Here is a 19111-nt window from a genome sequence, read left to right on the forward strand (position 1 = left end):
CTCCTGCGGGCCCGGCAACCCTCCCCCAACTGACGACCCGTGGACCTGTTGCCGGCCGGGAAGTCTCCCCCGGGGCCGGGGGCGGGCGAGGGGAGAGAGGAAAGGGGAGAAGGAGCCACTCACCCCGACCCCGGGCGGCCAAAGTGACCTGTAGACCCAAACATCTCCTGCAACCCAAACCACTCCGGCAACCATCCCCCAACTGATGACCCGTGGACCAATTGCCGGCCAGGAGCGGGCAAGCGAGGAAGAGGAAAGGGGAGAGGGAGCCACTAACCCCGGTCCCAGGCGGCCAGCAGCAGAGCGGCCGCAAGGTGCTGCTGCATGTTTGTCCTGCCGGTGGCCATCTTCTTTGACCCACTGCCGCCACGCTGCACCACGGGAGGAAGATCTGGCGCGGGGCACGCCGGGACAGGCACCGACCGGTCCTCCTGGCGCTGCTGCGTGCGGGGGGGTGGAGAGCATTTATTAAAGTTTACTGTTGATAATAGACAATAGACAATAGGTGCAGGAGGAGGCCATTCGGCCCTTCGAGCCAGCACCACCATTCAATGTGATCATGGCTGATCATTCTCAATCAGTACCCCGTTCCTGCCTTCTCCCCATACCCCCTGACCCCGCTATCCTTAAGCGCTCTATCTAGCTCTCTCTTGAATGCATTCAGAGAATTGGCCTCCACTGCCTTCTGAGTCAGAGAATTCCACAGATTCACAACTCTCTGACTGAAAAAGTTTTTCCTCATCTCCGTTCTAAATGGCCTACCCCTTATTCTTAAACTGTCGCCCCTTGTTCTGGACTCCCCCTAACGTGTCCAACCCCTTAATAATCTTATACGTTTCGAACTTTTAAAATGTACCGCAGGTGAATGGTGAGTAAGGTAGGCCTACAATTGTTGCGCTATCATGTACCATTTTGGCTGTATTTCGGGAACTCACATACATACATACATATATACATACATATATACATACAACATGAGAGTTTTAGTTATAGACCAAGTGGACCCTTTGGGCCCATTCCTCGTAAACAGGGGAGTGGGTGTCAGTGACCTGGGCCCCATGGCGCCAGCACTGCAGCCAGAGCGAGCCGTCGACTCAAAGCCTCTCCTGTCTTGGTCTAACACCCTCACTCCCCCCACTCAACCCCCCTCCCCTTCCCCCCACTCTCAACGTTTCATTAACCGTCGCCAGGGCAATGGTAATTAAGGCGGTGCTAAAATTGTGGTGCTATCGTTTACCATTTTGGCTGTAGGTCCACATGTCCACAACCAAATCTCAGAAGTGTGTGTGTGCATGTGTGCGCGCAGAAACACACATATATCTCGGGACCCTTTTTCTGATTGATAAAAGCAGGAGGGAGGGGAAAGAGGAATCCACTCTTCGAGCTTCCTCCCCCACCCCCCCTCCCCTTCCTCTGTCAATTTATATATTCGGTTGTGTTGCTGCAAGTAAGAATTTTATTGTTCTGTTTGTGACATTGATAATAAAAACACTCTTGATTCTCGAGTAACTCACTGGATCAGGCAGCATCTCTGGAGCACATAGACAGGTGATATTTTGGGCCAAGACCCTTTTAGCTTTGTTTAGTTTAATTTAGAGATGCAGCGTGGAAACAGGCCTTTCAGCACACCGAGTCCGCACTGACCGGCGATCCCTGCACAGTAACACTATCCTGCACACTCTAGCGATAATTTACATTTATTCCAAACAATTTTACCTGGAAGCCTGTATGTCTTTGTGTGGGAGGAAACAGAAAATCTCGGAGAAAACCCACGCGGTCACGGGGAGAACGTACAAGCTTCGTACAGACCGAGCCCATAGTTGGTATGGAACCTGGGTCTCTGGCGCTGTAAGGCCGCAAGTCTTCTTTCCTCAGATTCTGACCAGTCCAGACTTCAGAAACATTGCAACAGAACCAGAAAGTGAATCAGAACCACAAACCTGGAGAAACCCAGGAGGGGGTGAAATACCCTTTTCAAATGACCTCTGAGAGATTTAATAAACAACGCAGATTTAAAACAAAACTTACACCACTGGCATGTAAAACACCACAGTTACTTTCAGATGAGACAATGCAATAACTTTATTAGATATTTACACTCTTAGAGGCTTTAGATTAAGATACATTACTAATTTCCAACGCACAATTTATGGCTGCGTCAAAGTCCTATGCAAGTAAAGATATCTTAAACCCTCATATAAAAATGGCTAATTTAATACTTACAAGTAATCTTTTTAAGTTAAAACTAGATCTCTAATAAACAACAAACAATTCGATGTTGCAGATACCAAAATCGTCAGGAAAAATGTAATCCACATCTGACACGCCGCTGGCTTGAAGTGATGCACATTTTTCATGAGAAAATCAATAGATTTGGCAAACAGCCTTCCTCAGTTTGTTAAAATATAGATTTATTGCTTGGACACGCATTATTTTCTTGGGTCTCCCATCTTTCTGCTGCACCTTCAGGTTTTGTACTCCCATGTTTGGAATTCACAAATTGTTGTCTCCTAGTTTCCATTTTCCTTTCAAATTAGATCATGGACTGCCCTGTGATTCTCGTCTCCACGTATCGTTTTCCCAATGAAGACAGATCACCGTGGACATGAAGTGAATGAGATGTGGTGGGTAGCAACCAAGAGGTCAACTTCACCTCAGCAAGGCCAGCAGCATAACCAGGATGAATCACACCCTGGCAACTCCCTCTTCTCCACTCTCCCATCGGGCAAAAGGTACAGAATTGTGAAAATGCACACCTCCAGATTCAGGGACAGTTTCTTCCCAGGTGTTATCAGGCAACTGAACCATCCTACCACAACCAGAGAGCAGAGCTGAACTACTATCTACCTCTTTGGTGACCCTCGGACTATCCTTGATCAGACTTTGCTGTCTTTACCTTGCACTAAACATTATTCCCTTATCACCCGGGCAATGGACATGGCAAAGGTCATTCCGAAACTGTGTGTTTTAGATGTGGGAATTTTGGACATTTTGCCAAGGATTCATGTTTCCCTGCCAGGGGTCAAACTTGCAGAAGGTGTGGGAAAAAATACAATTTTGCAAAGAAGTGTCAAACCACACCCTGGCCAAATCAAAGAGAAATGACGGAGAAAACAAATACATTTGGAGGATCTGACAGTATCTGTACACTGTAAATGGCTCGATTGTAATCATGTATTGTCTTTCTACTGACTAGATAACACGTTTTTCACTGTACCTCGGTACACGTGACAATAAACTAAACTGAAACTGAGAAGGCTAGTTCTGCTTGACTTTGCCTGGAGTTACAGGTGCTCTGAGATTTATGTATAAGAACTTATCTGACAAATGGGTAACACACCACAGGGCCTGGAGGTAGGAGGTGTGTTGATGAACTAACTCTCTTTTTGAATTCCAATGTGAATTATTAGTTTTATTGTAAGCAATAAGGGTCATGCTATGTGCCTAGGTTGACCCTGAGGCTTCTCGTAAGTCTCTCCCCTCTCACCTTAAGCCGATGTCCTCTAGGTTTAGTCGTAATTGTATCCGCTTCTAAAGCTTCTTCTGGCGGTTCATTCCGGAAGGCTGGAAACTTCAGAAGTGACCAGCGCCCTTCAAATGTATGTAATTTATTTTTTATTGCTGATCAGGCTCAGAATTTTAACCCTGTGAGATTAACGATTAATCTGGAGTAATCTGGCTAATAATTAATAATGGCATCAGTCCACAGGATAGGCACAAGGTGCTGGAGTAACTCAGCGGGTCAGGCAGCATCTCTGGAGAAAAGGAATAGGTGACATTTTGGGTTGGAACCCTTTCTTCAGACAGAACAGACTGAAAGCAGATGATCGGGGGGGGGGGGGGGATGGGGGAGACAGACGGGGGGGGGGACGACGACGATGGACGGACGGGGGGGGGGGGGGGACGGACGGACGGGGGGAGATGGACGGACGGACTGGAGGTAGGAAAAGGCCAGAATAAACAGGGTCAGAACAAAACTGGCCTTTTCAACCTCCAGTTCCTCCCCTCCCCCTCCTCTACTTTCAGTCTGAAGAAGGGTTCTGACCCAAAACATCACCTGTTCCTTTTCTCCAGAGATGCTGCTTGACCTGCTGAGTTGCTCCAGCACTTGGTGTCTGTCTTCGGTATAAGCCACCATCAGCAGTTTTTTCCTACATATCAGTCCATAGGGTATGATTGTGACCATCCTCTGTACATAGAACAGTACAGCACAGGAACAGGCCCTTCGGCCCACAATGTTTGTGCCGAGCATGATGCCAAGTTATACTGATCTCATCTGCCTGTACGTGATCCATATCCCCCTATTCCCTGCACTCCCATGTGCCTATCCAAAAACCTCTTCAACACCACTATCGCATCTGCCTCCACCACCACCTCTGGCAATGCGTTCCAGGTCCCAACCACCCTCGGTGTAAGAACACCTACCCTGCAAATCTCCTTTATACTTTCCCCCTCTCACCTTATGGCTATGCCCTATAGTGTCGAACATTCCCACCCTGGGAAAAAAAAAGGGGCTGACTTTCTACCCCATCTATACACCCCATTCTTAGCTCTATTTTACACTAACTGCCCCAATATTCATTAGAATATAAATCTTTCCCTTTCCTAATTTAAGTGCAATGGGGAATATTTTATTGCTGGGTTATATTAATAATACTGGGTTGCGGTGTCTTTAGTTGGAGGAAGCCATCTTGCCATAAAATGTGTACAGATTCCAGACGATGCCAATTCTTTACAACATGCTAAGCCGAGGGTTATTTGTATCATTCTGTACCTACCAGTTAGGCGCTGGTCCATTCAATGCACTGCATTTTACAGCATTTTGAGCCCTGAGTTATCAGAATCCAGTCAAGGGCTTCCTGAGTATATATTTGTGAATAAATACTGGAAATATTTGTTGGTAGTCTGTGTTTAATTCTATAGCTTTCCCTTTTATTGCAATATCCCTGAATTGAACCATGTTAGGCATCATGGAGTTGCAGGATGTTTTCAGTGCAGTCTCGGCAGCACAGACTGGCACTTCACAAATCCATCCATGGACATCGTTGTGGAGGTTCTCCACACAGTACAGTAGTAATTCAGGGAAAGACTAGGGAGTTTGTGAATCTCTAACTTGGAGAAGGACATCATAACACTGGGTTGATGGCATGGCTAATTGTTTTGGTGAAATTCACTGCAGAAAGCAAGAGCAATAATATGATCTGCGGAATAAAAAGGAACACAGTCCTTTTCTTTTTTGATGGTGTTTTTTCAGAGATACAGCCTGGAAACAGGCCCTTTGGCCCATCGAGTCGTGCCAACCATCGCTCACCTGTACACACGTTAGCTCTACGTTATTGACTCTCTCATCCACTCCCTACACGTTAAGAGGCAATTTACACAGACCAATTAACTTACATAAACCGCACGTCTCTGGGATATGGGACGAAACCGGAGCACCTGGAGGAAGCCCACGTGGTCACAGGGAGAACGTATAAACTCCGTACAGACAGCACCCATAGTCAGCATCGAACCCGCTGTAAGGCAGCAGCTCTACCAGCCGCAGTGATACTAATAAATTTCCTGACGTATTTAGGTGGGCTCCAACTATGGGATGTGTAGGATGTTCAGGAACTCTGTACAAACTTGAACTGAATTATACAGAAGAGGATATTAGTGTTATGTCTGGATGCACAAAACATGTACAGACAAGGATCAATCATCTGTTATTCTCAGCTAAAAGCACATATAGAGAGTCCAAATTCCAGGTAAGTTTTCTTGTTAAGATAGTCACGAGGCAGCAACCTATTTGAGTCATAATTTAAACTCCAGTTCACCGATGACAAAAGCTAATAGTGTTGCCTTTCTTCAATGTTCTCGGTATGCCCGTATTCACACACTGTGATAATCCAATGCACCAGGACCTTGTGTAGATTGTCCGCAGTGGATCATTCAACCCCCAAGGCCCCACCACCTCAGTCTTGGTGCGGGGGCACGCGTGGGTCCTCCATTCTCAGCTGGGATGAAGTAGTGGTCTAGTCCCAGCTCATACATGCAGTAGCAATTGTAGGCCAGCATCGCCAAGGTTGGGAAAAACGTCAGACCAAATCCAAATCCACGGTAGGCGCTGCCCAATCCAGCCGTGACCCAGTACAGCAGCCTGCAACACATTGTAAGGCTTGTAAATGAAGTGATACAATCAGGATTGCTGACATTAGACAATAGACAATAGACAAAAGGTGCAGGAGTAGGCCATTCAGCCCTTCGAGCCAGCACCGCCATTCAATGCGATCATGGCTGATCACTCTCAATCAGTACCCCGTTCCTGCCTTCTCCCCATACCCCCTCACTCCGCTATCCTTAAGAGCTCTATCCAGCTCTCTCTTGAAAGCATCCAACGAACTGGCCTCCACTGCCTTCTGAGGCAGAGAGTTCCACACCTTCACCACTCTCTGACTGAAAAAGTTCTTCCTCATCTCCGTTCTAAATGGCCTACCCCTTATTCTTAAACTGTGGCCCCTTGTTCTGGACTCCCCCAACATTGGGAACATGTTTCCTGCCTCTAATGTGTCCAATCCCCTAATTATCTTATATGTTTCAATAAGATCCCCCCTCATCCTTCTAAATTCCAGTGTATACAAGCCTAATTGCTCCAGCCTTTCAACATACGACAGTCCCGCCATTCCGGGAATTAACCTAGTGAACCTACGCTGCACGCCCTCAATAGCAAGAATATCCTTCCTCAAATTTGGAGACCAAAACTGCACACAGTACTCCAGGTGCAGTCTCACCAGGAGTTGGGTGTGTGTATATTCATGTGTCTGTCAGTATCTATCAGTATCTATCTATCTATCATCTATCTATCCATCATCCATCATCCATCCTCCTTCCATCCTCCATCCATCCTCCATCCATCCTCCATCCATCATCCATCCTCTATCCATCATCCATCTTCTATCCATCATCCATCTTCTATCCATCATCCATCTTCTATCCATCATCCATCATCTATCTATCTATCAATCATCTATCTATCTATCTATCAAGAACTATTTTTATTACAATGTTTTACAGAGCATTATGTTTGCATGTTTGTTGTCCTGAGGCAAGTAATAATTTCATTGTTCCGTTTTGGGACATATGACAATATAGAACACTTTTGACTCTTGACTTGAGTTGGCTCTGCTATTTGATCCTGGGTGACCTATTTTTCCCTCTCAACCCCATTCTCCCACCTTCTCCATGTAACCTTTGAAGCCCTCAATAATCAAGAAAGTTCTCTCTTGCTCGATCGAACCTGCCTGGCCAACTGTGTGTTTCAAACATTTCAGGTTTTGTTTCAGACTTCCAGCATCTGTAACATTTTGCTTTGGAGCTTTGTCATAGAGTCATAGAATGATACAGCGTGGAAACAAGCCCTTCAGCCCAACTTGCCCACACTGGCCAACAGGTCCCAGCTACACTAATCCCACTTGCCCGCTTTTGGTCCATATCCCTCTAAACCTGTCCTATCCATATCCCTCTCTAACTGTTTCTTAAATGTTGGGATAGTCCCTGCCGCAACTACCTCCTCTGGCAGCTTGTTCCATACACCCGCCACCCTTTGTGTGAAAAAGCTACCCCTCAGATTCCTATTAAATCTTCTCCCCTTCACCTTAAACTTATGTCCTCTGGTCCTCGATTCACCTACACTGGGCAAGAGATTGCCCGATCTATTCCTCTCATGATTTTATACATCTCTCTCCGATCATCTCACATCCTCCTGGGCTCCAAGGAATAAAGTCCCAGTCTACTCAACCTCTCCCTATAGCTCAGACCCTCTACTCTGTACTCTTTCCAGCTTGACAACATCTTTCCTATAACACGGTGCCCGGAACTGAACACAATACTCTGAATGCGGCCTCACCAACGCCTTAGACAACTGCAATATAAGCTCCCAACTTCTATACTCAGTATTCTGACTATTGAAAGCCAATATTGCAAAAGCCTTTTTGGCCACTCTATTCTCCTGCGACTCCAGCTAGAAGGAACCTGCACCTGCCCTCCTAGATCTCTCTGCTCTGCAACACTCCCCAGTCTGCTATGTCTGTACTTTTATGGTTATTAGTGTGCACATGGACATATCCATGTCAACCTGCACACGATGAAAAGAGCATTAACTCTATTCTGGAAATTGTTACTTTAATACAACTCAGAATGACTTGAAACATAGAAACATAGAAAATAGGTGCAGGAGTAGGCCATTCAGCCCTTCGAGCCAGCACTGCCATTCAATATGATCATGGCTGATCTTCCAAAATCAGTACCCTCTTCCAGCTTTTTCCCCATATCCCTTGATTCCCTTAGCCCTAAGAATTAAATCTAACTCTCTGTTGAAAACATCCAGTAAATTGGCCTCCACTGCTTTCTAGGGCAGAGAATTCCACAGATTCACAACACTCTGGGTGAGAACGTTTTTCCTCATCTCAGTCCTAAATGGCCTACCCCTTATTCTTAAACTGTGACCCCTGGTTCTGGACTCCCCCAACATCGGGAACATTTATTCTGCATCTACCCTGTCCAATCCTCTAAGAATTTTACATGTTTCTATAAGATCCCTTCTCGTCCTAAATTCCAATGAATATTTTTCATCATATGTCAGTCCCGCCATCCCGAGAATTAACCTGGTGAAAATGCGCTGCACTCCCTCAATAGCAAAAATGTCCTTCCTCAAATTAAGAGACCAAAATTGCACACAATACTCCAGGTGCGGTCTAACCAGGGCCCTGTACAACTGCAGTAGGACCTCCTTGCTCCTAAACTCAAATCCTATCGCAATGGAGGCCAACATGCCATCAGCTTTCTTCACTGCCTGTTGTGCATGCATGCTTACTTTCAGTGACTGATGTACAAGCACACCCAGGTCTCGTTGCACCTCCCCTTCTCCTAATCTGACATCATTCAGATAATAATCTGCCTTCCTGTTCTTGCCACCAAAGTGGATAACCTCACATTTATCCACATTATACTGCATTTGCCATGCTTCTGCCCACTCACCCAACCTATCCAAGTCACCCTGCAGCCTCATAGCATCATGTACACCATAAGGCTGTAAGAACATGTCATGCTTCGTTCTGCTATATGATAAGAAGGAACAAACAGAAATATTCAAGACCGAGGGACAAACAGAAAACGATTTCCTCACTTGGTAAACTAGTTACTTCGTGTTTAGTTCAGTTTAGTTTAGTTTAGAAATACAGTGTGGCAACAGGCCCTTCAGCCCACAGAGTCCATGCTGACTATTGATCACACGTTCACGCTAGTTCACACTGGTTATCACTGGATGGTGGTAAGGACTGGAGAAATGGCTAATATTATTTGTCTGATCCCTTGACCATATTCATACTGGTCCCACTGTCCAGGTTGAAGGAACTTGACTCAAGGCAAAGATAAATGCTCGAGTAAATCCAAGTCTATGTGCTCACTTACTTTGGGCAGTCATAGTCATAGAGTCGTACAGTGTGGAAAGAGGCCCTTCGGCCCAATTTGCCCATGCCGACCAACATATCCCATCTACACTGGTCCCACCTGCCCATGCAGGCTCTATAACCCTCGAAACCTATCCTATCTATGTACCTGTCCAAATATCTCTTAAATGTTATGATAATTACCTGCTTCAACAGCCTTGTCCCATTTACCCACTATCCCTTGTGTAAAAATGTTTCCCCTCCGGTTCTTATTAAATCTTTCCCCCTTCATCTTAAAAACTCCAATGGGATAACTCAGCCACTGTTAGCTTGAGAGAAATTGGCAGAGCCCCAGAGAGTGTAGGACAGAGAGATTTAAACTTTAGACTTTAGAGATACCGTGTATAAACAGGCCCTTGAGCCTACAGAGACAGCTCCGACAAGTGATCACTCCATACACAAGCACTCTCCACACACTGGGGGCAATTTACAATTTTACTGAAGCCAATTAACCGACAAACCAGTACGTCTTTGGAGTGTGGGAGGAAACCGGAACGCCCGGAGAAATCCCATGCAGTCACAGGGAGAAGGTACAAACTCGGTACAGACAGCACCCGAGGATCAAACCCGGGTCAGGATCAAACCCGGGTCTCTGGCGCTGTAAGGCAGCAACTCCATGACTATCGCCACCGTGCCGGGATTTGGGAGCATGTACAGTTGCATGGTTCCCTCAAAGTGACGAGTCAGGTGGACAGTGTGGTGAAGAAGGCATAGGATGAATATTGAGTGCAAAAGTCGAAATGTCGTGCTGAACTTGGAAGCCGTGGGTCAGACTACACTTGGAGCACTGTGTGCAGTTCTGGTCGCCCAGCAATGGGATGGATGTCATTGAGTTGGAAAGTGTGCAGAGAGATTCACCGGGGTGATATTTGGATTTGCTGGCTTGAATTATGGGGAGAGGATGGATAGGCTGAGACTTCTTTCTTTGGAGCGTGGGAAGCTGAGTGGTGACCTTATTAAGATGTTCAAGATCAGGAGGGGCAAGGAGAATGTGATCGCTCACAGTCTTTTCCCCAGGGTAGCAGGTTCTAAACCTAGACGACATAGGCTGAACGTGAGAGGAGAGAGACTTATGAGGAGCCTCAGGGTCAATTTTGTTTCTCTCAGAGGAGAGTCCATAGCTCTGGAATGAGCTGCTAGAAGAAGCGTTAGAAGCGGATGCAATTACGACTTTTAAGAGTCATTTTGACAGATGTATGGATAGGAAGGATTCAGGGGGCCAAATACAGGCAACTCATACTAGCCCAGAATGCCAACGGTCAGCATTTTCTAGGCGGGCTGAAGGGCCTGTTTCCCTGCTGTACAGCTCGATGACTCCACGAACTTCGAACTTCAAGCTCTTCAAGTTCTTAGGAGTAAATATCACCAGCAACTTGTCCTGGACCGGCCACATCGAAGCAATGGTCAGGAAAGCACCACAATCCGTACGCTTTCTTAGAAGGCTTCGGATATTTGGCATGTCCCCAACACTCCTCACCAACTTCTGCAGATGCGCGGTGGAAAGCATTTCTTTGGGATACATCACAACTTGGTTTGCAAACAGCTTCATCCAAGACCACAAAAAATTGCGGAGAATTGTGGACGTAGCCCAGACTGTCGGGCAAACCAACCTCTGTTCCATGGACTCCATCTACACTTCATGCTACCTTGGTAAGAAACATAGAAACTTAGAAAATAGGTGCAGGAGTAGGCCATTCGGCCCTTCGAGCCTGCACCGCCATTCAGTAACCTGTACCTGCCTTCTCTCCATACCGCCTGATCCCTTTAGCCACAAGGGCCACATCTAACTCCCTCTTAAATATAGCCAATGAACTGGCCTCAACTACCTTCTGTGGCAGAGAATTCCACAGACTCACCACTCTGTGTGAAGAAATGTAAGGCCACCGGCGTCTCACCCTGGCCACACCCTCTTCTCCCCTCTCCCAGCAGGCCAAAGGTACAGACGTTTGAAAACACATTCTTCCAGATTCAGGGACAATTTCTCCTCAGTTGTCATCAGGCAACTGAACCGTCATCTCACCAGGTAAAGTGCGGCCCTGACCTCCCATGTACCTCATTGGAGACCTTTGAATTAACATTAGTGTAAGAAAATAACTGCAGATGCTGGTACAAATCGAAGGTATTTATTTCACAAAATGCTGGAGTAACTCAGCAGGTCAGGCAGCATCTCAGGAGAGAAGGAATGGGTGACGTTTCGGGAAGAAGGGTCTCGACCCGAAACGTCACCCATTCCCTCTTTCCTGAGATGCTGTCTGACCTGCTGAGTTACTCCAGCATTTTGTGAAATAAATACCTTCGATTTGAACTAACTCGATTAATTCGATTGATTAATTCGATTCGATTGATTAATTCGATTTGAATCAGACTTCATCTTGCACTAAATAATATACCCTTTATCCTGTATTTTCTTTAGGTCGCATTTTAAAGATAAAGTGTGGAAACAGGCCCTTCGGCCCACTGAGTCCATGCCGACCAATGATCACCCGTCCACTAGTTCTATCCTACACACTAGGAACAATTTACAGAATCAACCTACAAACCTGCACATCTTTGGAGAGTGGGAGGAAACTGGAACACTCAGAGAAAGGTCACGGGTCACAGGGACACTCAGGGAAAGGTCACGGGTCACAGGGACACTCAGGGAAAGGTCATGGGTCACAGGGAGAAACTTTTAGGAAAAGCTATTTTTGAAAAGTCTTCACTGATTCAGATGAGAGATGGTTACAAACTCGGTACAGGCAGCACCCGTAGTCAGGATCGATCCTGGGTCTCTGGCACTCTAAGGCCGCAACTCTACCGCTGCACCACCATACTATCCACTGTGTACTGTGGCCAGCTTGATTGTAATCATGTCCAGTCTTTTCGTCGACTGGGTGGCACACAACAAAAAAGCTTTTCACTGCACCTCGGTACACGTGACAATAATAAACTAGACTAAACTAAACGAAACGCTGATCACTACATCTCATAAAGCCATCTCTCCCATAACTCATAAAGTGCCCACTTCACAGTAATCATCACCTTGCCACTGCGAAGAGCCCAGATAATATGGGAATAATCTTCAGGTGCTCCTGATGAAGATAGGTCGCCATAACAACCATGTTGATAAAGTAGATGAGAAACTGCTCAATGGAGTTGCCAACGTATCTCTGATGAATAAGAACAGCACGAACATTAGTGTCCAAGGGATCAATGGCAGTGGAGCAAAGCCGGGACAGGGACCCCACCACAACACCTGGAAGAGATCAAAGGAGATCACAATCAAGAATCAATCAGACCAGGAACAGAACAAAAATGTCTGTCAAGCATTCTATTGACATTTTCAACTCGAGATACTCCATACTATATCATTATAAGAAGCTATTAGGTTTGGCTCACCAAACTAGCCCACATAAAAATCTAAATAACCCTTTTGCAAACAGTACCCACGCGAGCAAAACCTGCACGAGATAGCCCAGACCATCAGGCCCTGGGGATTTATCGACCTTCAGTCCCATCAGTCTACTCAATACTATTTCTCGCCTAATGCAAATTTCTTTCAGTTCCTCTATCCCCCTAGATCCTCTGTCCTCTAGTACATCTGGGAGATTTTTTGTGGCTTCCTTAGTGAAGACAGATCCAAAGTACCTGTTCAACTCTTCTGCCATTTCCTTGTTACCCATAATAATTTCACCCATGTCTGCCTTCAAGGGACCCACATTTGTCTTTGCTAATCTTTTTCTCTTAACATATCTAAAGAAGCTTTTACTGTCCTTCTTTATATTCGTGGCCAGCTTCCCCTCGTACTTCATCATTTCAGCCCGTATTGCCCGTTTTGTTACCTTCTGTTGTCCTTTATAAGTTCCCCAATCCTCTGGCTTCCCGCTACTCTTTGCTGTGTTATACATCTTTTCTTTTAGTTTTATTCCATCCCTAACTTCCCTTGTCAGCCACGGTTGCCTCCTACTCCCCTTAGAATCTTTCTTCCGCTTTGGAATGAAATGATCCTGCATCTTCCGGATTATGCCCAGAAATTCCTGCAAATGCTGTTCTATTATCATTCCTGCTAGGATCCCTTTTCCAGTCGACCTTGGCCAGTTCCTCTCTCATGCCTTTGTTCAGACCAGAAGAAAAGTATTGAATAATCCATTCTAATGTGCCTTTTGGCTGAGGAGATAGAAATTGCCCTGATGGAGTAGTTTTACAGATACAGCATGGAAACAGGCCCTTCGGCCCACACCGACCATTGATCACCCATTCACACTAGTTCTCTGTGATCCCTCTTTCTCATCCACTCTGTACACTAGGGGCAATTTTCAGAGGCCAATTACCCACATGTCTTTGGGATTTTTTTAAGTCTCCCATCAGTCAGATGATGGAGCAACCCACTGGTGGAATATTATGTTGTAATTATTATCTTATTTCATAATTATTTTTAAAAGGTGACTCATTTAGTCTGTTCTGGCTTCACTGCCACGAGTAAATGATCCACAGTGTGCAGCTAAAGCAAGAGGAAAGTGAGATAACATGGAACTGGTGTGAACTGGTGAGCAATGGTCGGTGTGGACTTTGTGGACTGAAGAACTGTCTCTCCAAGTAAGCAAGTAAAATAATAGTGATCTAAAATCTTTGTTTAGAGTAAAAGCGTTAGTCCAGAGATGTTGCCTGTCCCGCTGAGTTACTCCAGCATTTTGTGTCTTTCTTCGGTGTAAACCAGCGTCTGCAGTTCCTTCCTACACATTTTGTCTGCTCTACTGTGAAATCTCCTCAAGGTAATGGGCGGCACGGTAGCGCAGCGGTAGAGTTGCTGCTTTACAGCGAATGCAGCGCCGGAGACTCAGGTTCGATCCTGACTACGGGTGCTGCACTGTAAGGAGTTTGTACGTTCTCCCCGTGACCTGCGTGGGTTTTCTCCGAGATCTTCGGTTTCCTCCCACACTCCAAAGACGTACAGGTATGTAGGTTAATTGGCTGGGTAAATGTAAATGTAAAAATTGTCCCTAGTGGGTGTAGGATAGTGTTAATGTACGGGGATCACTGGGCGGCACGGACTTGGAGGGCCGAAAAGGCCTGTTTCCGGCTGTATATATATGATATGATGATATGATATATGACTATGAAGAAGTTCTCCTCCTCTTTCCGATGAGAGTTCTGTCTGAAGAAGGGTCTCGACCCATTCCTTCTCTCCAGAGATGCTGCCTGCCCCGCTGAGTTAGTCCAGCATTTTGTGTCCGTCTTTAATATCTGGGACCAGATGGATTCCACTGACCCCTTGAAAGACGTCCTGGAGGTCCGGTCCATGGAGGTTCGGGGTCATCCACTGCTGACACCGTGGAATAACTTTGATTTATCTTTGTTTTAACAAAGAAAGCAATTCCAAGTTCATGTCCACCCCAGCTCCCGCGGGAGCCGTGCAGGGTGCATTCTCTGTTATTGAGGGAGTCAAAGAGACTGTTTATTTTGTCTGCAGTTGTGGTAATACAGTGTGTAGAGGAAAGATTAGTTTTCGAGGAGAGTCCATTTTCGAGATTGGTTAGGGCAATGTTGCAAAACGTTAGATTTATCGTTGTTGCCAACAAAAGAGTTATTTGATGATGTGTTGGAGATGGAAGCTCAGGACATGGAGTCAGGGGTATGTAGTCTAAATAATTAATTAAATGGAGAGCTGACGGAATGTTCCCATAGAATATGAATCAAGCATAGGTATTTGGAAGAAATCGGAACAAAGTCTTTTCAGCAGGGGGAGAGAGAAAGGCATAGAAATAGGGTTTAGGTTTAGGTTCAGGTTTATTATTGTTGCAAGTACCGAGGTACAGCCAAAAGCTTTGTTCTGCATTCTATCCAATTGGATCTGAAAATACTATGGCACAGCAGTAGAGTAGCTGCCTTACAGCACAGGTTCGAACCTGACTATGGATGCTGTCTCTGAGGAGTTTATACCTCATTCCGTATGGAGTTTATCCCCGTGACTTGTGCGAGTTTTCTCCGGGAGCTCTGGTTTACTCCCACACTCCAAAGGCGCACATGTTTATAGGTTAATTTGCTTGGTAAAGTTGTAAATTGTCCCTAGCGTGCAGGATAGTGTTAGCGTGCGGGGATCGCTGGTCGGCGCGGACTCAGTGGGCTGAAGGGCATATTTCCGCGCTGTATCTCTAAACTAAATCACACTAAACTAAATGTGTAGGGAGGAACTGTAGATGCTGGTTTAAACTGAAGATAGACACAAAAAGCTGGAGTAACTCTTTTGGACAGGTAGCATCTCTGGAGAGAAGGAATGGGCAATGTTTCGGATCAGTCTGAAGAAGGGTCTCGACCCGAAACATATAAGATTATTAAGGGGTTGGACAGGTTAGAGGCAGGAAACATGTTCCCAATGTTGGGGGAGTCCAGAACCAGGGGCCACAGTTTAAGAATAAGGGGTAGGCCATTTAGAACGGAGATGAGGAAAAACTTTTTCAGTCAGAGAGTTGTAAATCTGTGGAATTCTCTGCCTCAGAAGGCAGTGGAGGCCAATTCTCTGAATGCATTCTAGATAGAGCTCTTAAGGATAGCAGGGTCAGGGGGTATGAGGAGAAGGCAGGAACGGGGTACTGATTGAGAATGATCAGTTATGATCACATTGAATGGCGGTGCTGGCTCGAAGGGCCGAATGGCCTACACCTATTGTCTATTGAAACGTCACCCATTCCTGTCCAGAGATGCTGCCTGTCCCGTTGTGTTGAACTAGACTGAAACTGTGCATAAATATAATCAAGCCAGACTCAAGAATAATAGGAAGGGCAAAGGGGAAGATACAGAGTGCAGAGTAGTTAGTTATGAGTACCGTAGAGGAAACGTTCCATAGGCAGGGGTACAGGGATCTCTGCAAAAAGTAAAGCAATGGCAGGCAATATGGAAAAGAAAAATAAAAGCTTACTGAGTGGGAGTGAAACAGCATTACATCTGTATAAAGAGAAGAATGTAGTAGGTGGCAGTGGCATTTTGCTCTGATTTATTGGACGAGTTAGACAGAAACAAGCAGGTTCATGGCAGTATCAAGATAGTAATTATAATGTTATGTGATACGAGCAATTATGTAGCAATTATCATATTATTATGTGTAAAATATTTAAAATATTGCCCGTAATTGCTACCCAAACACATCCTAATTGGAAAACTGACTGGGTCTTCACACTGCAAGTGGTAGCAACATGGAATGTGTAATACAGGGAGAGGTTAGTTTATTTTAGTTTAGTTTAAATTGCTATCCAGTCAGTGAAAAGACTATACATGATTACAATCAGGCCGTCCACAGTGCACAGCTACAGGACAAAGAGAGACATTACAGGCAATACGTGTCAGAATGTCATGGAGAAAAGGTTAGAGGCAACTGAACTATCCAACCGACAACTAGAGAGCAGTCCTGAACTACTATCTACCTCACTGGAAACCCTTGAACTATCTTTCATCGGACTTTACTGGATTTATCTTGCACTAAACGTCATTCACGTTATTCCCTTCATCATATATCTACACTGTGAATGGCCGGATTGTAATCATGTATTGTCTTTCTGCTGACCGGTTAGCATGCAACAAAAGCTTTTCACTGTACCTCGGTACACGTGACAAAAAACATGGAAACATAGAAAGTAGGTGCAGGAGTAGGTCATTTGGCCCTTCGAGCCAGCACCGCCATTCAATATGATCATGGCTGATCATCCAGAATCAGTACCCTGTTCCTGCTTTTTTAATAATAATAAACTAAACTTAGCTCTGCACCATAGTTCTTAACTCACACCCATTCCTGCTCCTGCTTTCAACTGCTCCGCTCTCGAATTTAGATTTAGATTTAGATTTAGAGATACAGCGCGGAAACAGGCCCTTCGGCCCACCGGGTCCACGCCGCCCAGCGATCCCCGCACATTAACACTATCCTGCACACTAGGGACAATTTTTACATTTGCCCAGCCAATTAACCTACAAACCTGTACGCCTTTGGAGTGTGGGAGGAAACCGAAGATCTCGGAGAAAACCCACGCAGGTCACGGGGAGAACGTACAAACTCCGTACAGACGGCGTCCGTAGTCAGGATCGAACCTGAGTCTCCAGCGCTGCATTCGCTGTAAGGCAGCAACTCTACCGCTGCGCCACCGTGCCGCCACCGTATGCTCATATCCAAATCTCTCCTTCTCACCAAAGATAGACACAAGGTGCTAGAGTAACTCAACGGGTCAGGCAGCATCTCTGAAGACAAAGGACGGGTGATGTTTTGGGTTGGGACCCTTCTCTCCTTCTCACCACATCTCTTTCACCCTTTAAGGTACAACTGCCTGGTAGAGTGGATTGTTGAAGATGCAAAAGGCTTTGGGGGGGGGGGGGGGGGGGGATATAGACAGGGTAAACATGTGGGCAAGGATGTCGCTGACAGAATACAATACAGGAACAGGTGAGGTCACCACTTTGGTAGAAATAAGGGAAATGCAGAATATTTCTCAACTGATGTAAAGTTGGCGTTCAGAGTGACCTGGTTGTATGAATTACTGACCATTATCACACAGTTCCAGAGAGCAATAAGCAAGTATATGGGCACAGCACACAAATGGTCTTAATATCTGTGATAGATCTTAGTGAAAAATACTCGACACTAAAGGGGGTTGACTGCATAGATGTTGAGATGTTCCCCATAGTTGGAGAGTTTTGATCAAGTGGACATAGCTTCACGATAGTTTCAAGATGTATTCTTGATTAGTATGGGTGTCAGGAGGTATGGGGAGAAGGCAGGAGAATGGGGTTAAGAGGGAAAGATAGATCGGCCATGAATTGAATGGCGGAGTAGACTTGATGGGCCGAATAGCCTAACTCTACTCCCATCACTTATGAACTTATGAACTATAAGACATTTGGACAGATACATAGATAGGAGAGGTCTAGAGGGATATGGGCCAAATGTTGGCATGTGAGACTAGTTTAGATGGGACATCTTGGTCGAAGTTGGGGAGAAGGGGCTGCTTCCAAGCTGTATGACTCGATGAGGCCGATCGCTTAGAACTGAGGTAGGTAAAAACGACTTCTTGCAGAAGCTAGTGAACCTTTAGAATTCTCTGTCCCAGACAGTTGTGAAAGCTGTATGTGTACGAAAGAAACTGCAGATGCTGGTTAAAATCGAAGATAGACACAAAATGCTGGAGTAACTCAGCGGGCCAGGCAGCATCACTGGAGAGAAGGAATGGGTGACAGAGATGCTGCCTGACCTGCTGAGTTACTCCAGCATTTTGTGTCCACCTAGTTGTGAAAGCGAGATTGTTCAAAGTATTTAGATACATGTTTGAAAGATTGAGGAATTGAGAGCTCTGTGGAACAGGCATAGAGGATGATTTGAAGACTTAGATAGATGGGTGATGATGGGGCCTGCTTGAAGGGCCTGATGGCCTATTTTTTCTCCTGCTTCTTGTGTTCTCATTCCACCCTTGGCCCCACTATGTAGTAAAACCAGTTCTGATATCTTAGCTCAGTGCCATGTTCCAGTATTATATACTCACAACCCACTGATATCTAAAAATCTACCAATCCTTCTCTTAAATATACTCAGCAAGTGATCCAACGCATCTACTTTGGCTGAATCTGTGGAATTCATTGGCACAGAGGGCTATGGAGGACATGTCTGGATA

The 19111-nt window shown here is 45.6% G+C and overlaps 1 protein-coding gene across 2 annotated transcripts in view; it reads right to left on the bottom strand.

Moving 5' to 3' along the window:
• Positions 1-3885: 3885 nt before the first annotated feature.
• The window catches only part of LOC144607181 (uncharacterized), a 127350-nt gene continuing 112124 nt past the window's right edge, over positions 3886-19111 (bottom strand). For both annotated transcript variants that reach the window (XM_078423854.1, XM_078423853.1), the window contains exons 3-4: positions 12507-12720; positions 3886-6139 (exon numbers count right to left, since the gene is read on the bottom strand). In XM_078423854.1, coding sequence (XP_078279980.1) covers positions 5932-6139; positions 12507-12720 — 422 coding nt within the window. In that variant the 3' untranslated portion in view covers positions 3886-5931. The remainder of the gene's footprint in view (positions 6140-12506; positions 12721-19111) is intronic.

This window comes from Rhinoraja longicauda, chromosome 28 (assembly GCF_053455715.1).
Source record: "Rhinoraja longicauda isolate Sanriku21f chromosome 28, sRhiLon1.1, whole genome shotgun sequence".
NCBI classification, from domain to species: domain Eukaryota; kingdom Metazoa; phylum Chordata; class Chondrichthyes; order Rajiformes; family Arhynchobatidae; genus Rhinoraja; species Rhinoraja longicauda.